The sequence below is a fragment of the Ictalurus furcatus genome, chromosome 12, assembly GCF_023375685.1.
Source record: "Ictalurus furcatus strain D&B chromosome 12, Billie_1.0, whole genome shotgun sequence".
NCBI classification, from domain to species: Eukaryota; Metazoa; Chordata; class Actinopteri; order Siluriformes; family Ictaluridae; genus Ictalurus; species Ictalurus furcatus.
Window position 1 is genome coordinate 27248923 of NC_071266.1, and position 24290 is coordinate 27273212.

Sequence of the window (24290 nt, forward strand, 5' to 3'; positions counted from 1 at the left end):
ATTACAATATTTTCTATATTCAATCCGTCTGTTAGTATGAGGTCGAGTGTGACCACCATTATGAGTAGGTCCGATTACGTTCTGATTATCCCCTGCTGAATCTAAGATGGACACAACCGCTGTTCTCAGAGGGTCTTCCGGGTTATCAAAATGAATATTAAAATCACAGACCATTAATGCTTTATCTACAGACACAACCAGGTCTGAGAGAAAGTCTGCAAATTCACTAAGAAATTCAGTATATGGCCCTGGGGGTCTGTAAATAATAATTAGATTAATTGACTTATTTTTTGTGGCTACATAAGTTATACCGGTATAAAGAATTTTAAAAGAATTACATTTATGACTAGGTTTGTGTGTGACGCCTGGATTTAGACTATGGATGAGACCAACACCTCCTCCTCTACCAGCTGAACGAGGCTGATGTACATAACTGTATCCAGGATTTATCATTATAATGGTTAAGGCTATGGGTTACTGATCAGAAGGTTGAGCCCTTGAGCAAGGCCCTTAACCCTATCTGCTCCAGGGGGCGCTGTATCATGTCTGATCCTGCACTCTGACTCCAACTTCCTAACAAGCTGGGAAATGTGAAGAAAAGAATTTGACTGTGCTGTAATGTATATGTGATAAATAAAGACTTCTTCTTATGTATAAATGTACACACACTCAGGAGCACGAGTAGAATACGAATGAACAGGATTTTCATGAACACCAAATTTCTTGTGTAAACACTCGTACAAACGATTTACACACAAACCCGTTCATATCCAGTTTTATAAATGAGGCACATTGTTAATTAGAATAAACAGATGATATTAAATCCTCATGTCATTCTGAATAATAAAATCCCACACATCATCTTTAATGTAATGAAAATGTGTTGATGAAGAGTGTGTCATTGTGTCTCTGCAGGTTGTGGAGGTGTGGTGTCTCAGATGAAGGCTGTGCTGCTCTGGCTTCAGCTCTGAGATCAAACCCCTCACACCTGAAAGAACTGACTCTGTCTATAAATAAACTAGGAGACTCAGGAGTGAAGAGTCTCTCTGCTGTACTGGAGAATCCTCTCTGTAAACTGGAGATACTGGGGTAAGATCATCTCTCTGAGAGTCACATGACCTGCTCCTCAGTAAGACACATTCTCTAATAGTGAGACTGAAGCAGAGGTTTTAGGTTCATCATCAATGTCCTGAGGAGGAAGATTGTTTCTTTTCACTGCACACTGATGATCTGTCACAGAGTCTTTTGGTCAGATGTACGTATGCGAGAAGCTGCAGCACAAAACGTGACTTGATGCGACTGCAGTGTGTCTAAAATTACTGTGAAATTTACTACAACACTGTAACTAATCACACAAACTGCAGCTCAGACACAAACTAAATACACTGTGTGTGATGCAGGGTTTAAATGCAGCAGGGAAACGGTGCGAATGATCTCAAAATATAGAATTTATCAATTAAAATGAGAAGTTAATGTTAGAACTTAAAAGGTAAAAAAAAAAAAATGGAACATTTTGATTTTTAAATAAAAATGGAGTCACTATGAAGAGGGTTGCCAGATCTGCTTTACAGAAGCAGCCCAATGGACTTCACTGTAAATTTATCAGTCTCACACTTACTTACTTTTTTCCCTCTGGGGAACACAGACCACTGACGACCTTCCACCATCTTTCACAGTTGTTCTCTAACCTCTCCAGTTGTTTTCACTCCTTTAGACCTATCAACACCCAAAGTATTATTTTAATGACTTTGGGGGTCATTTATCGATCTTTTAGTAAAGTTGTGTGTAAATGTTTGCGTGAGTCAAACCCAGCTCGAATTTTCCACCGGATTTACAAAAGTCTCTGAAAGTCTGATTTTCTTCGTACTCGCTTTAATGATTAGTTTTATTTGTCTTCATTTATGGGTTTGTATTGGCTCACTTTTTTATTTTCTTTAATAAACTCCAATAATATAAAACATCTGGTTTTCACAAATGTTCTCAGTGGTGCTCTTAGTCCCTGATCTAGTGAACTAGCATGAGGATGTGTTTTTGATAGAAACTCCAAAGAACTTCTATAAGTCTCTCTGGATAAAGGAGTCTGCTAAACGCTGTAAACATGTTAAACATCAACTATTTAAACTCAACTGGATATTATATAAAATTACAATATATAGTTTATACATTTTCATTAATCCATGCAAATGATATGATTTGAAGTTGATCAAGTCAAGGTTTACATTCGTTAGTCTGGGGCTCAAGCTGGGAAATGTGAAGAAAAGAATTTGACTGTGCTGTAATGTGTATGTGATAAATAAAGACGACTTCTTATGTATAAATGTACACACACTCAGGAGCACGAGTAGAATATGAATGAACAGGATTTTCATGAACACCAAATTTCTTGTGTAAACGCTCGTACAAACGATTTACACACAAACCCGTTCATATCCAGTTTTATAAATGAGGCACATTGAAAAAGCATTTGATGGGGTTGAGTGGGAGTATTTGTTTGCAGTCTTGAGGAAGTTCGGATTTGGGGATAAGTTTATTTCTTGGATTAGCCTCCTTTACTCATCCCCTAATGCCAGGGTTCAGACAAACGATATTTATTCGGATTATTTTGCTCTCGGACGAGGGTGTCGTCAAGGCTGTCCTTTATCCCCTCTGCTTTTTGCTGTCGCTATTGAGCCGCTGTCTATTGCACTAAAATCTTCTCCCTGGTTTAAAGGAATAGTTCGATACGGTGTAGAATACAAATTGTCGCTATATGCTGATGATTTGTTATTGTATGTAACCGATCCTGTTGCCTCTATGCCAGCTGTCTTGGGTGTTCTGGAGTCCTTCGGTGTCGTCTCTGGTTATAAATTAAATTTAGATAAAAGCGACTGTTTTCCTGTCAATACTGCAGCATTTTCTCTCCAACAGTCAGATTTACTGTTTCGATTTAGTCAGTCAGGGTTTAAATACCTAGGTATCAACGTGACACGCTCTTTATCTAATCTTTCATCAGCTAACTTCACTCCCCTTATCTCAAAGGTTAAATCTAACATTCAGAGTTGGGGTAACCTCCCCCTTTCTCTAATTGGCAGGATCAATGTCGTCAAAATGAATATATTACCCAAGTTTCTTTTCTTGTTCCAGCAAGTGCCTCTTTCTCTGCCAAAATCATTCTTCGATTCATTGGATAAGATAAGTAGTACATTTATTTATTTAGTTGTGCTCAACACACTTATGACTTGGTATCAATTTAGACGGCGCTTTAAATTTGTAGGTGCATCCTCTTTGTGTCCTTTAAGCAACAACCATCTATTTCCTCCATCGTGTTTGGACTCCACATTTTCAGTATGGTATGACGAGGGTATTAAACAAGTTAAAAATCTGAATGCCGATGGTGTGTTTGGTAGCTTTGCCAATCTGGAGGCAAAACCACCCCCCGGGGGGGGTGGGTTTTCAATATTTTTAATTTCGTTTTCCTTTGTTAGTATAAAAAGAAAAAAAACTGTGAATGTTTACTGCTGTGTGTTGCTCAATTTGTTTTTGTTTTTTTTTCAATGGAATATTCGGGAAAGGGAGGGGAGGAGAGAAGAGAAAAGGTGATGTTCAGCGGACATGTTTGGTAGACGTGTTCAGCAGAAATGTTTAACAGAAATGTTTAGCAGAAATTTTTAGTAGAAATGTTCAATAAAAATGAAACTGGAGAAAAAAAGAGAATACAAATGAACAGGATTTTCATGAACACCAAATTTCTTGTGTAAACGCTCGTACAAACGATTTACACACAAACCCGTTCATATCCAGTTTTATAAATGAGGCACATTGTTAATTAGAATAAACAGATGATATTAAATCCTCATGTCATTCTGAATAATAAAATCCCACACATCATCTTTAAAGTAATGAAAATGTGTTGATGAAGAGTGTGTCATTGTGTCTCTGCAGGTTGCGTAAGTGTGATATCTCAGATGAAGGCTGTGCTGCTCTGGCTTCAGCTCTGAGATCAAACCCCTCACACCTGAGAGAACTGTATCTGGCTGAGAATAATCTAGGAGACTCAGGAGTGAAGTGTCTCTCTGCTGGACTGGAGAATCCTCACTGTAAACTGGGGATACTGGAGTAAGATCAGCTCTCTGAGATGATACTCTCAGCTCAGACACAAACTAAATACACTGTGTGTGATGCAGGGTGAAATTCTTAAAGAGGAAATTTTGTTCTGTTAGTGAGGATTCTTTCAGTACGTCTGTGTCTAGCTGCTATGAACCGGGTTGCCAGGTCTGTGTTACAGAAGCATCCGAATAGACAAGCAGTATTAAACTTGTGCAGTTTTCCTCAATAGTGAAAACACACACACACACACTATGCACTAAAATACATTTAAAAATACGTCAGAACATTAAGTGTTTCATCATAAATAAGGAGTGATTTTTAAAATGATTTCACTTTAATAATAATAAAACAGGGTCTAATGTTCTTCCAAGTCAATGGAATGTGTGTAAAATAACAGACAAACACATTCCGCATAAATAAAACAGTCAGACTTGTTCTTGTCAGTACTGAATAATCCATTTATACATTCAGTATCTCTCTCTCTCTCTCACACACACACACACACACACACACACACACACACTCATTTCAAGATACACAAAGTATGTCTTGATGTTCATAAACTGAGAGAGTGAAGAGTGTCATTGTGTCTCTGCAGGTTGGAGTGTTGTGGTGTCTCAGGTGAAGGCTGTGCTGCTCTGGCTTCAGCTCTGAGATCAAACCCCTCACACCTGAGAGAACTGGATCTGACTAAGAATAATCTAGGAGACTCAGAAGTGAAGTGTCTCTCTGCTCTGAAGAATGATGAACATTACAAACTACACACACTGAGGTGAGTAATGATATTTTTTTAGATAAACACTGAAACAAATTAAAAGACTGACAGCATTATTTTGTAGATTATTTTGAGTTGCAGTAAATATCAGATAATCAGATACTGGGTTAAATTGTACTATATTCTATTTAATCAGACTTTTTCTAACAATGAGCCTTAATGCTGTTTGGTGTTGATTTAAAATTGATGTGAAAGCAGAAGACAGGGAGTCAGACAGAGTCTACAAAATGTCAGCACTGAGTGCATGAGAGTGATTGTAAATGAACACCTCGTCTCCTTGTGACACCCTGCTATCTCTGACTTCATACTGCTGCTTTTGTCTGAATAAGATGATCTCGGCTTTTCCCCGTTTCTGATCGGCAGCAGATTTTCTTCTCCACTCTCATAAAAGCGAATTAAAATCATCATCTTTGATGCCACACTGCTACAAATATTTAATTTAAGGAGTCGCTTTACTCTGACACTCCTTCCAGCACTCCACCTCCACACCGTGTCTTCTGTCATTCCTGTAAAGTTCCCCTCCGCTTGTTCTTAACGTCTGCACTTAAATACACGTGTAGAACAAGAGATAAAACACACAGCAGTGATCACTGTTTTCAGAATAAAGCTCTACAGCCTGTGCTTGTATAAGAGCAGTGATGTGATGGTAAATATCTGCTCATGTTCCTGTTAGATCTTGTGGAAGTTCTCATCTGTTCTAGCTAAATGTTCTAACAAATGTATTCTATAAGAATGAAGGAATGTTGAATGATTATGAACAGGAGATGATAATGTTTTCCTTGCAGCAGAGATGATTACATGCTGTTGATCATGAAGGACCACAGTCTAGTTTTTGGTTATTAATTCAGATATCTGTCTTTTACATTTTAATAGACTACCCACATCTCTGTTCTGAGTAGAACGACCTGTGACCCCTGGACAACATTTCCTCAGTCCCAATGAAAACCTGAGGGATTATTTGGAACAGCAGGTGAAAAACCACACGGACTCCAGCTGAACCCAGTCAGTGGAAGACGGAGCTGAAATGGACAGGAACAGTTTCATGACATTGGTGGGATTCTCACCTGACAGGATTAGCATCTGAGGAGTTTATGTGAAGAAGCCCCTAGGAGACTCACCACAAGTCACATTTCTCACTCTGTCCTTTAGTTGGTGTTTAATATAGTGTAGATCTTTTGGTTCCAGGATCAGATCTAATCTGTTCTTTATTTTCTCTGATATCTGATCCCCATTTCTTTGCTAGTATCAGCTGATCATACCCGCTATGGGATCAGTGCCTTCTCTATTACTTAAGTGTACTCTACTTGCTATATTTTGAAGAAGTGAATATAAGTACAATATAATTATATAATATGATATTATTTGTGCTGTGTAAAATTAGTTCATGTATTTAACATGAATTTTTGTCTAACAAACTATGCAAGAGCTTATTTAAGTGTTCTATTGTGTGGTATTTCAGGTGTAATGCTTAAGAGATTGAGAGAGAAACACACACAGATCTGGAGAAATGCTACAGTTTTTGCAAAAATGTTTAACAAAGGTATTTTTTTATTAAATGTCAAAACATTTCATTAATTCAGTTTTATATACCTTACAGTGAGAGTGTGTGAATTAACATAACTGCAGAGAGAGTGTGTGTGTGTGTGTGTGTGTGTGTGTGTGTGTGTGTGTGTGTGTGTGTGTTGATGCCTCAACTGTTCCCTCCTTCACGATGGCCATCGCCAGGTTACGCGCCAGAGCCAATCGCAGCAGCTCCTGCTTTGTGGACTCGACATCATCCTGAAACACACACACACACACACACACACCCCACTTCATATCCTGTATACCACAGAGATTATTCAGATCTGGATTCTGATTGGTCAGAAGGTGTTGATTAGTTTTCTGTAACAGCAGCTCTGACAGTATTGCAGCTGTGAGTCCCAGGTTTATATTAATGCTCTGGTTCTGATACGTTATCGTTTCTATAGTAATATGGAAGTAGATTTGTGCCAGATGTACCGAACATAACTTTTTAAGAAACAGACAAAAATATACAATGATGAAGAAAAAAAACTCAAACTGAAAACAGTGAACTCTGTCAGAGATTTAACATGTTCTTCAAATAAACAGCGTTCTTTGTGAACTGCTTTCTCAGCTTCCTTTTCACTAATCACGGTTTATGAACACGCATCATCCCCTGTGAAAATGACTTCAAGTGTCAGAAAAGTATATTTTCATCTCACTGCCCCATCATTTACACTTCAGTTTGTGCTGAACATTACATTAAGAGTGAAATAAACGATTTATCACACAGTCACAACTGAAAAACCTGATAAAAAAAAAGCAAATGGTGTGGATTTTAAGTGTGTGTGTGTGTGTGTGTGTGTGTGTGTGTGTGTTGTACCTGTGTGAGATGCTCTAGTTTGAACTCGCTGTTGTCAGAGGTCAGCTCTTCCAGACAGAACATGAGTTCATGGGTCTGATCCACTGAAAAGATCACCTACACACACACACACACACACACACACACACACACACACACACACACACCAGGGATTATAATTCCATATACATGTCAACATCACCCTGGAAATAAAGTGGGAAGACAGGAAAGACTCCATTGTCCAGTGTTTCACGCAGTTACACTGCACCAGAGATCAACTGAGACAGATTAGCGTTAGAATCTGCAGTGTGTACAGTTATTTTCATCAGGAAGAATAAATCCTCAGACATGGTGTTCCTGAGCTGTTAGGAGTCATCATCATAATTAGAGCTGCTCAAGTTTGATTCCCGTCACACGCAGTCATGGACACATGACACACAATGTGCTTCTTCCCCAAAGTGTTACACAAAGTCTGAAGCACACAATTGTACAGAAAGTCTCTGAATGTTCTTATGTGAAACACTTACAACAGCAATAATTGTTTACCAGAAGGTGTTAATCCTACAAATCCGGCATCTAATCATCAGCAGTTTTTAATAAACTTAATGTATTTATTTATTTCAAACATATACATCAAACATGTTTGAGCGTCTGCAAAAGTTTGAATAAGACCCTCATAGACATAAAAAATAATCTGATCCAGTTTTCTGTGCACACTTTAAACCCAGGATTGACTTTCCCAGTATTTTCCCAGCACACGTGCACAACCCCATCATCATCAACTGCAGGGAAAACAAGTGGATAAAGCTGAGTGCAGTGTGTGTGTGTGTGTGTGTGTATGAGTGAGTGTGTGAGCGAGCGAGCGATCTTTGCTGTAATGAGGGAGAGCAGTTGCTTTGCTGCCTCGGTGAACTTCTTTTCTCCGTACAGCCGGTGGAACTCACGGTACTTCCCTACACACACATACACGCATCTGTGTTACAATGTTTCTGAGGAGCTTCTATTGACTTGTGGACTAATGTATCTAAATAAATCCACACCAGTAGTTTTCCGGGTTGCGTCCCCCATGGGAGCCGCTGAGAAAGGTCCGCTGTCATTACAAGACTGCCCTCTAGAGGCGAAATAAAACCCATGACTGACTTTTTCTGTTATTTGAAGTGTTTTTTATTCATTTTGGACGTCTCTATTGTTATTTGTTATTTGGAGTGTTACTCTTTGGTTCAGTTTGATGTACATCTTATATAATTTTATATTTTTAATAGTTAACATATTAATATTTATATATTATTTCATTTAAAAACAGTACAGTACATTTTCCTGGTACAGTCAGCACTGTTTATTATTGTAATAAAGTTCAGCAATATTTAACTTTTACTTTTATGTCTTCATTCAGTATCAATTTAAAAACTATCGGTTGATTCATCGGTTATCAGCAGGTACTGCTGATCTTAGTTATTGGTATCGGTAGCATCCATTATCGGTCGTCCTCTAACATTCTGTTTAGCCAATCAGGCGACTGATTCTCCTTTAAATATAATACAGGGGTCCTTATTGTTTTTGTTATTTCAGGTAATGATGAAACATAACTAAACCATTTAAACAATAAATGAAAAAAATAGCAGTGTCATATCAAATTAAAACACTGATTTAATTATCTGTCATTTCTGAGATGTGTTGATGTATCTTGAAGAGAAGCTCTGTAATGGCTACATCATTAATAATGTACCCTTTTATTAGATTTATATAAATAATGAGACCAAAAAGAGAGGAAGCCGCAGGAAGAGAGGGAATCGTGCTGGTGTTCGGGTGAGAATCAGACGGACAATCGCTTCCTCCAGACAACCGATTGAGTTTCCCTTAAGCTTGGAAGGGCTCCACTTGACACGACGGTCATGGGATTACAGATATGTTTTTCATCTGCCTATTTTCCCAGACTTCCTACACTCGTCTAATCGTTCTGCTCCTCCACGATTACGGATTCGTCAGAGAAGAGTGAACTGTTTAAATCTCCGACAACTGGAATTCGTTTCACCGGATCGGACCTCGCTACCTCAGTCTCCTATGGAGATGGCCCTGGTTAACGCTCGGTCCGTGTGCAACAAAACTTTCATCTTAAATGACTTTTCTACCAGACATGACCTGGATATTTTATTCCTGACGGAGACCTGGGTTAGTCCTGGTGAGTCAACCGTCTTCGAGGAGCTCTGTCCACAGAACTGTTGTTTTAGTAGTACTCCAAGGCCTTCTGGTAAGGGCGGTGGGGTTGCTATGGTTTTTAAACAGTCACTGAACATTGGGAGAGTGTCTGTTGGGATTTACTCGTCGTTTGAGGTGCGGTGTGTTGTGTTAGAGTCGACCTCGTCCACGCTGTTCTGTGCTTTGATCTATAGGCCACCTAACCCGGACAATGCCTTTTTAAGTGATTTTTGTGATTTTTTAACTTCTATTGTTCCGTTGTATGATGTATGTTATTATTGGGTGATTTTAATGTGCATGTCTGCTGCCCTGGTCGACCCTTGGTTACTGAATTCTGTAATATCTTGGATTCCTTTGGTTTTATTCAACACATAAATCAGGCAACTCATGTCCTTGGTCATACACTAGACCTTATATTATCATATGGAACCGCTGTTGATGATGTTAATATTGAAGATGCTTCCTTCTCTGATCACAAGCCCATTGTTTTTAATGTCCCTGCTGCCAGCTCTGCCGTTGTGACTAGGCCTTCAGGATATTCTTCTCGTTGTATTAATTCACTCACTGCCTCTCAGTTTAGTGAAAGTTTTCTAGCTAATGCTGTTGAAACATCTATCTTGAGTGCTGCAGAGTCTTCTTCTGGCCCTGATGATTCGGTTGCCTTATTATACTCATTTTGCTCCAATATTTTAGACTCCATTGCCCCTTTTAAACTGAAACAACCAAATCGTAAATCTTATTACTGGCTGGGCGATAATACTCGTTCTCTCAGACAGGCTTGTCGTAGAGCTGAGCGGAGATGGAAGCATGATCAGTTAACGGTGTCCTTCCAGATCTTTAAAGATTGTTTGTTTAAGTTTCAGAGTGCAGCAAAGTCAGCTAGGTCTAGGTATTTCTCTGACTTAATTGCTACACACTGTCATAGACCAAAGATCTTATTCACCACGATAAATTCAATTATTACTCCGAGTTGCCAATTCCATGGGGAACCCTCGGCTGAACTTTGTGAGAAGTTTTTAAAGTTTTTTGCTGATAAAGTAATTACCATTCGTTCTTCCTTCACTTTGCATTTATCAGACCTGTCCCTGAATTCACTGGCTTTACCGGGTTCATTTGATCAATTTGAACACGTTTCTCTAAAGGAACTGTGTGATCTGATTAACCAGATGAAAATATCATCCACGCCACTTGATGATGTGATTATGAAAGCAACCTTTTCTGAAATTGGCCTCAGTATCCAAGTGTTGATAAATTCTTCTTTGGATGCAGGGGTGGTCCCAAATTGTTTTAAGCATGCTATTGTTCAACCTTTGCTTAAGAAATGGGGTTTGGATGAAGGTTGCCTTAATAATTATCGGCCTGTCTCTAAGCTACCGTTTCTGTCAAAGCTGCTTGAGAAAGTAGTACAATCTCAATTGCTCCTGTTTTTAAACTCAGCTATGTTATTTGAACCTTTACAATCTGGTTTCACTGCTTTTCATAGCATGGAGTCTGCTTTGTTAAAGGTGTCCAATGACATTTTACTCACAGTTTAAGATTCTGATGTTTGTTTTTAAAACTCTTAATAATCAAGCTCCTTCCTATCTGGAGGATCTTCTTAAACCACATTCATCAAACAGATGTCTAAGATCTTCTGATAGGTTTCTTTTGCATGTCCCTCGTTCCCGTTAAAAACAAAGGGGGATAGAGCTTTTGCTGTTGCTAAAACCCCCCCCCCTTGTCTATGGAATCAACTGCCACTGGACATCCGCCTTGCACCTTCTATTACCACTTTTAAAAATAGGCTTAAAACTTATCTCTTCTGCCAGGCTTTTTGATCAAATTTTTAATTGTTTAAACAAATTTTTAATAAATTTTTTCTATTGTCCATTGTCTGTTTTTATTTGGTCTAATTCTGTTTCGATGTTATTTTACTTACTCTTACACTTTGGTCAGCTTTGCTGTGTGAAACGTGCTATATAAATAAATTTTACTTACTTACTAAAAAAAGTGATTTCCAGGAGCAATGCTAAGGTTTTTAAAACAGAGAGAGAACTGAAGAACATGTTTTATGTACACACAGACACACACACACACACACACACACACACACACACACACAGTAAGCACCGAAGAATGTGAGTCTGTCGCTGAGGATCATGGCAGGTCCAAGATTATCGATCAGATCCAGATCAGAGAATGATCCGCGTGTGCAGTAATCCTGCAGAAACCTGCACAGCACATGCAGCACATCATAAATATTAAATAGATTTTTTTTAAAAGCATTTAATTATTATAATGTTGAGGAGTAATATACAGTCGGGTCCATAAGTCTTTGGACACTGACACAATTTTGTCATTTTGCACCTGTACACCACCACAATGGATTTGAAATGAAGCAATCAAGACGTGACTGAAGTGTAGAGTTACAACTTTAATTTAAGGGGTTTAACAAAAATATTGCAGCAACCGTTTAGGAGTTCAAACCATTTTTTGCAGAGCTCACTCTGCTCCACATCACTAAGTGATGGATGCAACCAGAGCAGCTCAGCACGGTGGTAGTCGCAGGGAGGGTCACCATGGACCGGCTCCTGAGAACCCCTCACCAACTCCTCATCTTGGGACAAGCCGACCGCGACAAGCCCATTCTGACTGACAAAGCCGATCTGGTTTACCCGGTTGGAAACACTGGTCTAGTGTATGAATTTTAGGTATGAATTTTAAGGTAATATCGTCTCAAATGGAACACTATTGGTTTTTTACTAACCAACTAACTAACTTAACAACTAACTAACTAACTTAACAACCTAACTGTTTATGTCACCATTACCTTTTATTCCCAACAAGACCTCAGTCTCCATCAGACGGAGGAGTAATTGTCAAGTGACTGAGGAAGAAAGTCCTCTAAGGCAGAGAAGAATTTTATATTAAACACCGCGGAGATCAAACTGTGCTGCACGAGCAAAAACTCATGTTTGTATCCAAAATGCTCCGCTGTGTGTAAGGGGCAGGGATCGAAAAAAATCAATCGGACAACTAATCGATTATGAACATAATAGTTAGTTGCAGCTCTAATATATACACATCAAACTATTTAAAACTAGATAAATTAAAAAGCTGCTTAAATGCTGTTCCTCAGATGTACCCCAACTCCACACCATACTGTTCAGATTGCTTTTGCTTTTATTAAAGATTCCTGTTTTGGTGACACTTTACAATAAGCTCTCATTCGTTAATGTATTAACTGACACGAACTAACAATGAGCGATACATTTGTTACAGTATTTATTCATCTTTGTTCATATTAGTGAATAAAAATACAGTCGTTCATGGTTTGTTCACGTTAGTTCACAGTGCATTAACTAATGTTAACAAACACAGCTTTTGATTTTAATAATGTATGTGTAAATGTTGAAATGAAGATGAATAAACGCTGTAGAAGTATTGTTCATTCTTACCTCATGTTAACTAAAGTCGTTAGAAAATGTTAACTAATGAAACCTTATTGTAAAGTGTTACCCGTACTTTTATTACATTAAGCTAGATGTTTACGTACTTACTTAATATTGTAATACTTAATATCGGGTTTATATTAAACTTAATACCTGTTATTTTTTGTGACATATAAAACTAAAGTCTTAACACATGGTTTTGTTTTTAAATAAACAATTTGTAAATTGTTGCTAGTTAAAAAATGTTCATGTTTAAATGCATCATTTAAATATGAATGTAAATTTCTTTCATTTATATTTGAATGTAGTAATGTATAAAGGTTGAAAGATAATTCCAATAAAGATGTGTATTTGTACATAAATTCAGGCTGAATCAATGTTCTGCACAGTCTACATCCAACTGTGACCTTAGGAATAAGTTGCCTGTCAGACATATTAATGTACTGTGAAGCGTTCAAGTGAGAAATAATTCAGAAACTGAATAATCAAATGTATTATTTCTTGAATGTTTCTGTTAGACATGAAATGAAAAAAATGTAAAGTACTGATTATTTCATTTGTTTCTTTTTTATATTGTATTTGTTCTACTGGTTATTTACGTCTTTGTTCTTTTTTTATAACAAATATGCAAATAATGCATCAAGAATCACTTTATAAATGAATAAATTGTTAGTATTTTGTCTTCTGGGAGACATGTAACTGTCTTATTGGGATAGGTGTTTATACTGATTATATCCTGTATATATAATCACCTGGCATCTCGCTCTGCCAGGCTCCTGCTCCTCCTGGACTCGACCTGTTCTCCGGTGGAGCAGCAGCACCAGGGACCGTGTTTCCTCCTGCGCACACTTCAGGCCACCCCACACACCCCACACACCCTGACATGGTGACTCAGGGGCTGCAGGATCTCGCCATGCTGAACCTGGGAGAGGTGCAGAGGTGAGACACTGCTCCTACGTTTCTCCATCACGGTGCTGCTCTAGATAAAAAGACAGAGTTCTGAAGCAATAGTGCATTCTGGGTAGTAAATACACTGTGTAAGAAGAGGTTCACTAAAAAGCAACGTGAGGGGCAGTGGTGGCTTGACGGTTAAGGCTCTGGGTTACTGATCGGAAGGTCGGGGGTTCAATCCCCAGCACTGCCAAGCTGCCACTGTTGGGCCCTTGAGCAAGGCCCTTAACCCTCTCTGCTCCAGGGGGCGCTGTATCACGACTGACCCTGCTCTCTGACCCCGACTTCCTGAAATGCTGGAGTATGTGAAGAAAAGAATTTCACTGTGCATGTGTATATGTGATTAATAAAGACTCATCATCATTAATTTCCAAATCTGTTCTTATAGAGTTGTCTAGAAACGTTTCAACGCATGAATTCTATAAATTATAATATAATTTTTTATAAGTGTCTTTTCTTATCTGAAGTGTAAAGGTTGGTGTGGTGGTAAACAGAGCATGAGCTTGTCTTGAATAAATGACATGGTGAGTGTGTGAGGTGACAAACCACAGACTGCTGTATTTAGCGTCTGAAACTAGTACGTCAGCTCTGGTCCACAGTGTTTAACACGTCAGTGAGTCAAGAGAGCATCGCCGTGGCCCTGTGTGCTTATATACAGGAGCTAGCTGAGTATTAAACTGTTAGAATACTCTTTAGTGCTGTGGGATGGGGTTTGGGATGTAGCTCATCACTTTGTGTGTGTGTGTGTGTGTGTGCACACGTTTGACTGGTGCCATTTTCTTATTGTTTTTTGGTGTGTAGTGTCTCGGGTCAGCCCGTCATGGCCACCGGTGTTGGTTTGGGTTTCGGCGTTTCCTCCTCTCTCTCCTCCTCCAACCCATTTATCAGCTCCAGCATGCCCGGCTCTCCCCTGCGCTCTCTACAGGGAAACCCCGTGCGCTCTGAGGCATCCCTCAGCAACCTACATGTTCCCCTGGACTCCATCAAAACCAGTCAGTATAACCAGTACAACACACTCTACATAATCTCACACACACACACACACACACACACACACACACACACACACAGATTTGCAGATCAGCCCTGATTGCTGGAACTATCTCCATTTTGTTGTGTTATTTGAAGTGTTTTTTGGATGTTTGTTTGTTTACTTCAATATTTACTAATAGTTCATATATATTAATATTTCTATATTTATTACATGTTAAACAGTACAGTACATTTTCATGGTGCAGTCAGTACTGTTTATTTTTGTAATGAACTTCAGCAATATTTTACTTTGAGTGTTAAGTTTTCATTCAGGATCAGTCTTAAGAACTATCGGTTGATTCATCAGTCATCGGTTAACTTAGTTATCGGTATGGGTAAAATCCACAAACGCTCTACCTCTCTCTCTCTCTCTCTCTCTCTCTCTCTCTCTCTGTCTGTATCTCTCTCTCTCTCTCTCTCTCTCTCTCTGTTTCTCTCTCTCTCTCTCTCTCTCCATGTCTGTACTTGGGTAAAATGCATAACGTCTCTTAACTGGCGGATTCTGATTATTGATAAGGGACAGTTAGTGGTGTTATGAAACAGGTCCAGCAGTATCTAAGCTGAAAATCATTAGAAGATCATGTGGACACTTTTATCCCAAAGTATCCAAGACGATAAAGACTGAAAACACTTTGCCAGTCAGAAATTGGGGATTGTGTTATTGCTCCAGTCTGAAGGTGGAAAGTGTGCTTTTCCCCCTGTCTGAATGTACGGATTGAAGTTTTGTCCCAGTTAAAAGGTGGGAAGTGCAGTCTGATAATGGTGATTTCCCCCAGTTGGAATGTAGGGTATTGTGTTTTTTCACACACAGAAAGTGGGAATTGTATTTTCTCCCAGTCCAAAGACAATAAGTTTTTTTCCCAGTTGGAATGTAGGAATATTATTTTTCCATAGTCAGGTTGGTAAAAAAAAACGAATGTGTTCCATTTCAGACGACATTATATTTTAAAAATTCATAGACTAGACAAGTGGTTCTCAACCTTTCGTGAGCTTTGGACCCCTAGAATATTTCGAACAATCCACAAGGACCCCCTCACTCCACAGCAATTATAGTCTATATATTAAACAGTCATTTCTATACGTGAAATGTCAGAGATGAGGTTTATTCCGAGTCAGAAGGTGGGAATGATGTTTTTATGAGGGGAAAGGGGGGTAGATGTTCATAGGCTGTTTTTCTGTCATTTCTTAAGGATCTAAAACACACAGTGCATTAATTATTGTTTAACCTGGACTGTGTTTTAATGGTTTAAAATCAAACGCTTCGGGTTACTTTACATTCTGTGAAAGGGTTCAGTTGAACACAATTCTGTGAGAAAGGGACGAGTTTAATTTAATCAGTGTAATCAGACTGGTTATAGGGGTGTATGTGTGTGTGTGTGTGTGTGTGTGTGTGTGTGTGTGTAGGTAAGACTCTTCCTGTGACTGCGTACGATAAAGACGGAGTGCGCGTCCTCCTGCACTTCGGCTCTGAGTGTCCTCCCGGGAGACCCGACGTCCTCGTCATCGTGGTGTCCATGCTGAACACGGCTCCTCTCGCAGTGAAGAACATCGAGCTACAGGCCGCAGTGCCGAAGGTCTCTCACACACACACACACACACACACACACACACACACCCCCCCACCCCCGAAGATGACTTCATGACGCATACAATCCGTAGTTTATCTCAGGATACACACTGAGGAGACACTTCTGCAGCTTTATACTGAGATGAATCTTTTCTCTCTTTCTCAGTCCATGAAAGTGAAGCTTCAGAGTCCGTCAGGAGCCGAGCTGGCCCCCTTTAACCCCGTCCTGCCCCCTTCCTCCATCACACAGGTCATGCTTCTCGCTAACCCGCTTAAGGTGAGACACTGAGACACACACACACACCAGATACATTATAGATTTCTTCTTGCTATTTGGAGCCACAGTGCAGTGTGTTTATTGCTGCACTTTGCCCGTGTGTGTGTGTGTGTGTGTGTGTGTGTGTGTGTGTGTGTTTCAGGAGAAGGTGCGTCTGCGCTATAAGCTGATGTTCCTCCTCGGTGAGAGACAGTACTGTGAAGTGAGTGAGCTGGATCAGTTTCCTCCACCAGAGAGATGGGGAAACCTGTAGAGCTAACACACACACACACACACACACACACACACACTGATGGTAAGGTCAGGTGACAGAGGTCTTAACTCTGAGATCACTGTAAGCCCTGACTCGGACATGTGTAAGAAAACTCCTGGTTTATTTATTGATTTGTTTGTACTTTATTAAAGCTGTAAATGACGAGTGTTATCAAGGGTCCAAGTTAGCTTCTAGTCGCCTCGAGCTACAGCGCTAACGCTAACACTGAGATTCCACACTGCACACGTGGACTCCAGATCTTCTGTGAAAAGGAAATCGCCGCTACTGCACTCTCGGTCTCTCTTCTGTATACGTGTGTGTGTGTGTGTGTGTTACACAACACCGAGTGTGTAGTGCTCTACATGTACTGTAAACACATGCCCTTGTGCGCTGGACATTCTGGTATCTAGCAAAACCCAAAAAATTGAAAAACATGTGTTTCTTTTTTTATGGAGCGATAACAAGCGACGAGTGAGATTATTAACAGTCGTGACCTGCCCACAAGACGCAAACTCACCAGGAACCTGTCGCTTGCTAGCGTGAACTCTGCCTCAGACACGAGCGAGTCAAAGCGCTGAGGTGATTTTTTACATTCTGCTGAATTCTGTTGAACTTAAAGCTGCAGTACTGAACTTTTGCCTCTCTATCGCCATCTCTGTTTGAAACGGGAAACGCGATACCTAGCTGAATCAAGCGAACACGTGCGCTAATGTTAGCTGGTTACATACTGAGCCACTGAAATGTCTTAAATGTTCAGCTAATAAAAGCCATGTCTGTGTCAGTCTTCAGTCCCTTCAGATCTTGGAGCTTTCACCACGTCTCAAAAGCCATGCTGATATTTATTCTGGTTTCAGCACGGGCTCTGTCGCGTTCCCTTTTTCACTGCATTCTCTCCAGTTTGAGGTTCCTTGGTTTTGACAGCAGCTGATTCCAGATGTGACTGATGATTGTGTTTAGAACGATCCAGATTAAAGCAGCCGTCTAGATGACCGGTTTCAATTCTAAGCAACTGTTGTAAGGAAAAGCTACAAACACTCCACCTTCCTCAGCCCCCACACACGTGATATAGTAGCCGGCTCGTCTTCTTTCTGTTAACGCGCGTGACGAAACCACGCGAAGGCGAATGACGTCACGAATGAAGTTTTGAACACTGATTTTTTTATGGACGTGTTCAACAATTGATTTGATTTATGTTTGTTTTTAACCAAGAAAAGTTCCTTACTGCAGCTTTAAACCACGTTTAATTGTATACGTCATGTTTACCGGACGATTGTGTTTTTATTTATTGATGTCATCGTGCAATACAGGTGTGTTTAACTGCTGTGTGTTTTATTGCTTTAGTGTTTTATTTCTCTTCGGATTGCAGTCCTGGTTTGTTATTACTAATGTTATTACTAATGTTATTACATACAATCAAACTGTAATAACCTAATAGTAATATTATGGGCCTTCACACTCACATACAGAGCAACCGTGTGTGTGTGTGTGTGTGTGTGTGTGTATATGTGTGTGTGTGTGTCACTGCATTCTGACTGTATACAGTGTGTATGAGTTTAAAACACAAGCCATAAAATGTTATTATTTGTCCTGATCACTGAGACTGAATTAGTGAATGTAAAAAAAGCTGTGATTTAAATTCGAGACTGCCCGTGTGTGTGTGTGTGTGTGTGTGTGTGTGTGTGTGTGTATGTGTGTGTGTGTCCTGTACAGTAAGTGCTTGTGCCATGCAACAGTATGTACAGTATGTGTTTCCAACATGTGATCTCTCCAGCTGCATGCAGAAATAAACTAAAGAGTCTCTTTTACACCAAAGTGAAGTGAGTTCATTTTATTGAACACTATTTTTTTTTCTATTTAAAATGAATCTAAGTGATCTGACTCAGAGTCGGTTCGTTTTCTGAACGGCACATCACTCACAGTGAATCAGTTTTAACCGAAAGCAGCGACTGTATTTGCAGCAATTTTCTGTAAATAGTAACACAATGTGCCTTGTTTACTACGCTGACTACATTTACAGTAGCACTTGTTTCTGGGAGTGATGGAGAGACGGCATTAATCAGTTTTCCTCTTCACTTTTGGAGGAAAAGGGGATTGCCCCATAACATGGAATACATTCATAGTATGTATGCATTAATATTTCTTTTGCTTCTATGGTTAACAGAAGATAACATTAGGATGTGATTCATTTTAAGACATTCACATAAGCATGCACAACAAGTGAAGATCAATGAACGCAAGCAACTGCTCAATTTAACCCACGAAAGAAGTTTGGTCAATAGTGTAAAATAAACACGGCGAACAATGGCATTTAGTAAAACATTTTATTATATAATATATCCAGGGAGAGAGAAGATAACTTGAATGGGCGGTCTTCATAGAAACTCATTCCACCTCCTACAGGGAGAGAAAGATGACAAAGCAGGCCACTTCTGAGCAATTCCTGGAAAGTGATTATTCTGAAATTAATGAGTGAAAATGATCAATAAAACGATGGTGCCTATAAAAATACTGTACCCCGTATTATATATTCCTCCCCTTATTATTATTATTATATTATATAATCACTTCCGCATTCTCCGATTCCTATAGAATTCTAGTTTATTCCTATAGAATTCTAGTTTATTCCTATAGAATTCTAGTCTAGGGAGTGTCGTTGTTTTTCACTTCGCGCTTATTATTATTATTATTATTATTATTATTATTATTATTATATAATCACTTCCGCATTCTCCGCTTGTTTTCCCAAAAGCTGCAGTTTCATGTAAATGAGGGGGCGGGCTTTAGCGTCACCATTGGTCCACTACAGCTCCTCCTCTAGCCAATAGTAGTGAACCAGTTTATCGGAAAGTGAAAGAGTTTCTCTCTCAGACTCGACTCCGTTTTGTCTCTGTTGGAAAAGCAGAAAAACCTCAACACCAGGCAGAAACGGTGATATTAATGTCACAAAACATGGACTGCTGAATAAAAGTAAGTTATTTCTTTAACAGAAACGACTTTATATTTTATTTTACTCGTGTAAAGACAGCAGTAAGAAAACTGCGTCACTTCCCGGAACTGAAGCCATCTTCCCTGCAGCAGGGCGGTGGTTCAGACAGAAACGGGAACATGACAGGAGTATTCTAAAAGCGACTCGTGTAAACACCTTAATCACAGTATTGTCTTACTCAGAATAAGGGCAATAATTAGATTACTGCTGTCCATGGAAACGTAGTTTACAAAGTTCGTGGTTAGTTGAAGGGTTTCACACTGCGGGTAAGTGAAAGAAATAAAATACACTGAGATATGTAAGAGTATAAAGAAATAAAATCAAGTAAAGTCGAGTATAGAGAAATAAAGTCAAGTAAAGTCGAGTATAAATAAATAAAGTCAAGTAAAGTCGAGTATAAAGAAATAAAATCAAGTAAAGTCGAGTATAAAGAAATAAAGTCAGTGGTTAGTTGAAACATAAATATAAACAGCAGCAGGAGATGTGAAGAGAAGAAAAGACTGGTAGAAATCCGACACGCGTAGGCTTACTCGTGATCCAGTCCAGTAGGTGGCGGTAGTAGAAGTAGTAGAAGAAGAAGGAAAGCCGGAAGCCTGTTTTTCTTTACCACATTTGATTCTGTGCAAAGAAAAGCTTTATATGTGAGTTTATTTCGGGTAAATGTTACTCATTGTGTCTGTTGTAGTGTTTAATACCATGTCCTGTGTGTCTGTACTTATAGTGACCGTCTCCATGGCCTGTGTGTGTGTGTGTGTGTGTGTGTGTGTGTGTGTGTGTGTGTGAGAGAGAGAGTCTGTATTTTGTCAGTGTGGTTCTGTGTCAGTGTTCAGTCTGTGTTCAGGTAATCAGTGTGTTCAAATGGGTGACGTAGTTCTGTAGTTGATCTCTCTCTCTCTCTCTCTCTCTCTCTCTCTCATTCTCTCATTCTCAGTCTTCAAAGTGCTTTATTGGCAAGATTGTTTACATGCAATATTGCCAAAGCATCAGTATAGTTAAAGGAGAATTTAATAATAATAATAATAATAATAATAATAAGTAGAAGAAGAATGGAATAACAATAGTAATAATTACAAAAAAGAAGATAAAAATGAAAAATAAAGTGACACAGTGCAAGGTGCCAGTGTAAGACAAAAGTATAAAAGTTACAATAATTATGTACAGTGTGAAGTTGTGCCTGGTTTCCTGTAATCTGGCTAAATCGGCTGTGGCTGTAGGGCGGCTGTGGATCAGGTGGTAGAGCGGGTTGTCCACTAATCGTAGGGTTGGCGGTTCGATTCCCGGCCCACGTGACTCCACATGCTGAACTTGGGCAAGTTGCTCCCGATGGCAAGTTAGCACCATGCATGCCAGCTCTGCTACCATTGGTGTGTGTGAATGAGACACAGTGTGAAGCGCTTTGGAAGTGTGCCATTTACCATTATACGGAAGTCCAGAAAAGGCCATGATGATGTATAATAATCCCCCGTCGTTGTGTTTGTACAAACAGTACTTCCGGTTTCATTTCTCTCTGCAGCAGGGCCGTGGTTCAGACAGAACACCTTCACAATGGACTAAAACCCATGTAATGCTGTTAAAGAGAACGTGTATTAGACTTAAAGTAGCACTTCTATTAACTACAAATCATTTTAGCTGCCTTCTGGTTCGGACTTTTTATTTAAAGCAGGGGTGTCCAAACTACGGTTGGCCCGCGGTCCAGTTTTTATTGGCCCGCGGCAAATTCTGAAAATATAATTGAATATGGCCCACACGAGAAGCTTGAGCTCGACTCTGTTGCATTTCTCAGTTTCAACACTAGATGGAGCCAGCCACGGAAACGGTGCTTCTTAACCGTTACCGCTACTAAACAAAATTAAGCAAAGAAAAACTTTTACCGCGAGTCACCATAAATGGCAGCACCCAAAAACGAAAAATAGCAAGTGAGTGTAGAAGATTTCAAACGAATAGGAACCAGTTCGAGGTTCCTTGGTTTTGACAGCAGCTGATTCCCCAGATGTGACTGATGATTGTGTTTAGAACGATCCAGATTAAAGCAGCCGTCTAGATGACCGGTTTCAATTCTAAGCAACTGTTGTAAGGAAAAGCTACAAGCACTCCACCTTCCTCAGCCCCCACACACGTGATATAGTAGCCGGCTCGTCTTCTTTCTGTTAACGCGCGTGACGAAACCACGCGAAGGCGAATGACGTCACGAATGAAGTTTTGAACACTGATTTTTTTTATGGACGTGTTCAACAATTGATTTGATTTATGTTCGTTTTTAACCAAGAAAAGTTCCTTACTGCAGCTTTAAACCACATGTTTAATTGTATACGTCATGTTTACCGGACGAATGTGTTTTTATTTATTGATGTCATCGTGCAATACAGGTGTGTTTAACTGCTGTGTGTGTTTTATTGCTTTAGTGTTTTATTTCTCTTCGGATTGCAGTCCTGGTTTGTTATTACTAATGTTATTACTAATGTTATTACATACAATCAAACTGTAATAACCTAATAGTAATATTATGGACCTTCACACTCACATACAGAGCAACCGTGTGTGTGTGTGTGTGTGTGTGTGTGTGTGTGTGTATATATATATGTGTGTGTGTGTCACTGCATTCTGACTGTATACAGTGTGTATGAGTTTAAAACACAAGCCATAAAATGTTATTATTTGTCCTGATCACTGAGACTGAATTAGTGAATGTAAAAAAGACCTGTGATTTAAATTCGAGACTGCCCGTGTGTGTGTGTGTGTGTGTGTGTGTGTGTGTGTGTGTGCCCTGTACAATAAGTGCTTGTGCCATGCAACAGTATGTACAGTATGTGTTTCCAACATGTGATCTCTCCAGCTGCATGCAGAAATAAACTAAAGAGTCTCTTTTACAGCAAAATGAAGTGAGTTCATTTCTTCAACTCTATTCATTCATTCATTTATTTATTTCCAATTTAAAATGAATCTAAGTGATCTGACTCAGAGTCGGTTCGTTTTCTGAACGGCACATCACTCACAGTGAATCAGTTTTAACCGAAAGCAGCGACTATATTTGCAGCAGTTTTCTGTGAATAGTAACACAATGTGCCTTGTTTACTACGCTGACTACATTTACAGTAGCACTTGTTTCTGGGAGTGATGGAGAGACGGCATTAATCAGTTTTCCTCTTCACTTTTGGAGGAAAAGGGGATTGCCCCATAACACAGAATGCATTTACAGTATGTATGCATTAATATTTTTCTCTTTTTTCGCTTCTATGTGTAACTGGTCCATCCTGCCTAGCTACACCGCGTTGTGTTCTGGTGCACAATAGACATTGGACACCGGCGTATCTTGTTATATCTGTTACATATGTTGTTATATGTTACATATTACATAGGGTTAACATGAGAACATTAGGATGTGGTTCATTTTAAGACATAAGCATGCACAACAAGCGAACATCAATAAATGGAAACAACTGCTCAATTTCACCCACGAAAGAAGCGGAGCATGCGGAAGTGATCATATAATAATAATAATAATAATAATAATAATAATAAGCACGAAGGGAAAAACAGCACAAGCGGTCAAAAAAAGAAAACCTGAGCAGAACTTGTCAGAGATCACAAACACACAGTAATAAAACCAAGGGAAACGCTTTTGTGTGCGATTCAGAAAACTTTGAATTCATGTTTCAGTTTTGTGCGATATCATTTTCCATGTGTTTTTAAATATTTGATTCACGCTTATTATTCTTTACCGGTTATTAACATACCGCCCCGTTCTGCAGGCTTCAGCCGGTAGGGTGCGGAGCGAAACGTCACAGGTAGTGACGTCAGTTTACCGGAAAGCGGAAGAGTTTCTGCCGACCACAAAAAGCAGGAAGAAGAAGAAGAAGTTTCTCTCTCAGACTCGACTCCATTTTGTCGCTGTTGGAAAAGCAGAAAAACCTCAACACCAGGCAGAAACGGTGATATTATTGTCACACAACATGGACTGCTGAATAAAAGTAAGTTATTTCTTTAACAGAAACGACTTTATATTTTATTTTACTCGTGTAAAAACAGCAGTTAGAAAACTGCGTCACTTCCCCGGAACTGAAGCCATCTTCCCTGTAAAGCTGCTGTTTATCAGCTGTGTGTTATATATTTTATATATAAGTTTCTCTCTTCGATGAACATTCAGTGTTTGGGGGATTTAGATTTATTAGTGTGGAACAAACATCATATGTTTTAAGATCTGTCTTCTGCGGAAGTCCAGAAAAGGCCATGATGATGTATAATAATCCCCCGTCGTTGTGTTTGTACAAACAGTACTTCCGGTTTCATTTCTCTCTGCAGCAGGGCCGTGCTTCAGACAGAACACCTTCACAATGGAGCGGTTCAGAGAGGTTTTATTTTCAGCTTGGACTC

The 24290-nt window shown here is 39.4% G+C and overlaps 3 protein-coding genes across 27 annotated transcripts in view; all 3 read left to right on the forward strand.

The window, feature by feature from the left end:
- Positions 1–24290, forward strand: part of LOC128616309 (uncharacterized) — a 250341-nt gene that overhangs the window by 169428 nt on the left and 56623 nt on the right. For all 25 annotated transcript variants that reach the window (XM_053638889.1, XM_053638893.1, XM_053638880.1 and 22 more), the window contains one exon: positions 916–1089. In XM_053638889.1, coding sequence (XP_053494864.1) covers positions 916–1089 — 174 coding nt within the window. The remainder of the gene's footprint in view (positions 1–915; positions 1090–24290) is intronic.
- Positions 3174–6986, forward strand: LOC128616317 (uncharacterized). The gene is made up of 4 exons (XM_053638911.1): positions 3174–3575; positions 3922–4095; positions 4685–4858; positions 5735–6986. Exons 1-4 carry the CDS (start codon positions 3214–3216, stop codon positions 5754–5756), a joined length of 732 nt encoding a protein of 243 aa, XP_053494886.1. The 5' UTR covers positions 3174–3213; the 3' UTR covers positions 5757–6986.
- On the forward strand, positions 13603–18768 carry LOC128616318 (ADP-ribosylation factor-binding protein GGA3-like). Its single transcript, XM_053638912.1, has 5 exons — positions 13603–13792; positions 14606–14796; positions 16241–16410; positions 16570–16680; positions 16823–18768. Exons 1-5 carry the CDS (start codon positions 13737–13739, stop codon positions 16931–16933), a joined length of 639 nt encoding a protein of 212 aa, XP_053494887.1. The 5' UTR covers positions 13603–13736; the 3' UTR covers positions 16934–18768.

Coding starts and splice junctions, on each gene's coding strand:
- LOC128616317 (XM_053638911.1), top strand. CDS start 3,214: ATGACTTGGTATCAATTTAGACGGCGCTTTAAATTTGTAGGTGCATCC. Junction 3,576..3,921: donor GGGAGGAGAGAAGAGAAAAG/GTGATGTTCAGC, acceptor GTGTCTCTGCAG/GTTGCGTAAGTGTGATATCT. Junction 4,859..5,734: donor TACAAACTACACACACTGAG/GTGAGTAATGAT, acceptor ACATTTTAATAG/ACTACCCACATCTCTGTTCT.
- LOC128616318 (XM_053638912.1), top strand. CDS start 13,737: ATGGTGACTCAGGGGCTGCAGGATCTCGCCATGCTGAACCTGGGAGAG. Junction 13,793..14,605: donor AACCTGGGAGAGGTGCAGAG/GTGAGACACTGC, acceptor TTTGGTGTGTAG/TGTCTCGGGTCAGCCCGTCA. Junction 14,797..16,240: donor CCTGGACTCCATCAAAACCA/GTCAGTATAACC, acceptor GTGTGTGTGTAG/GTAAGACTCTTCCTGTGACT.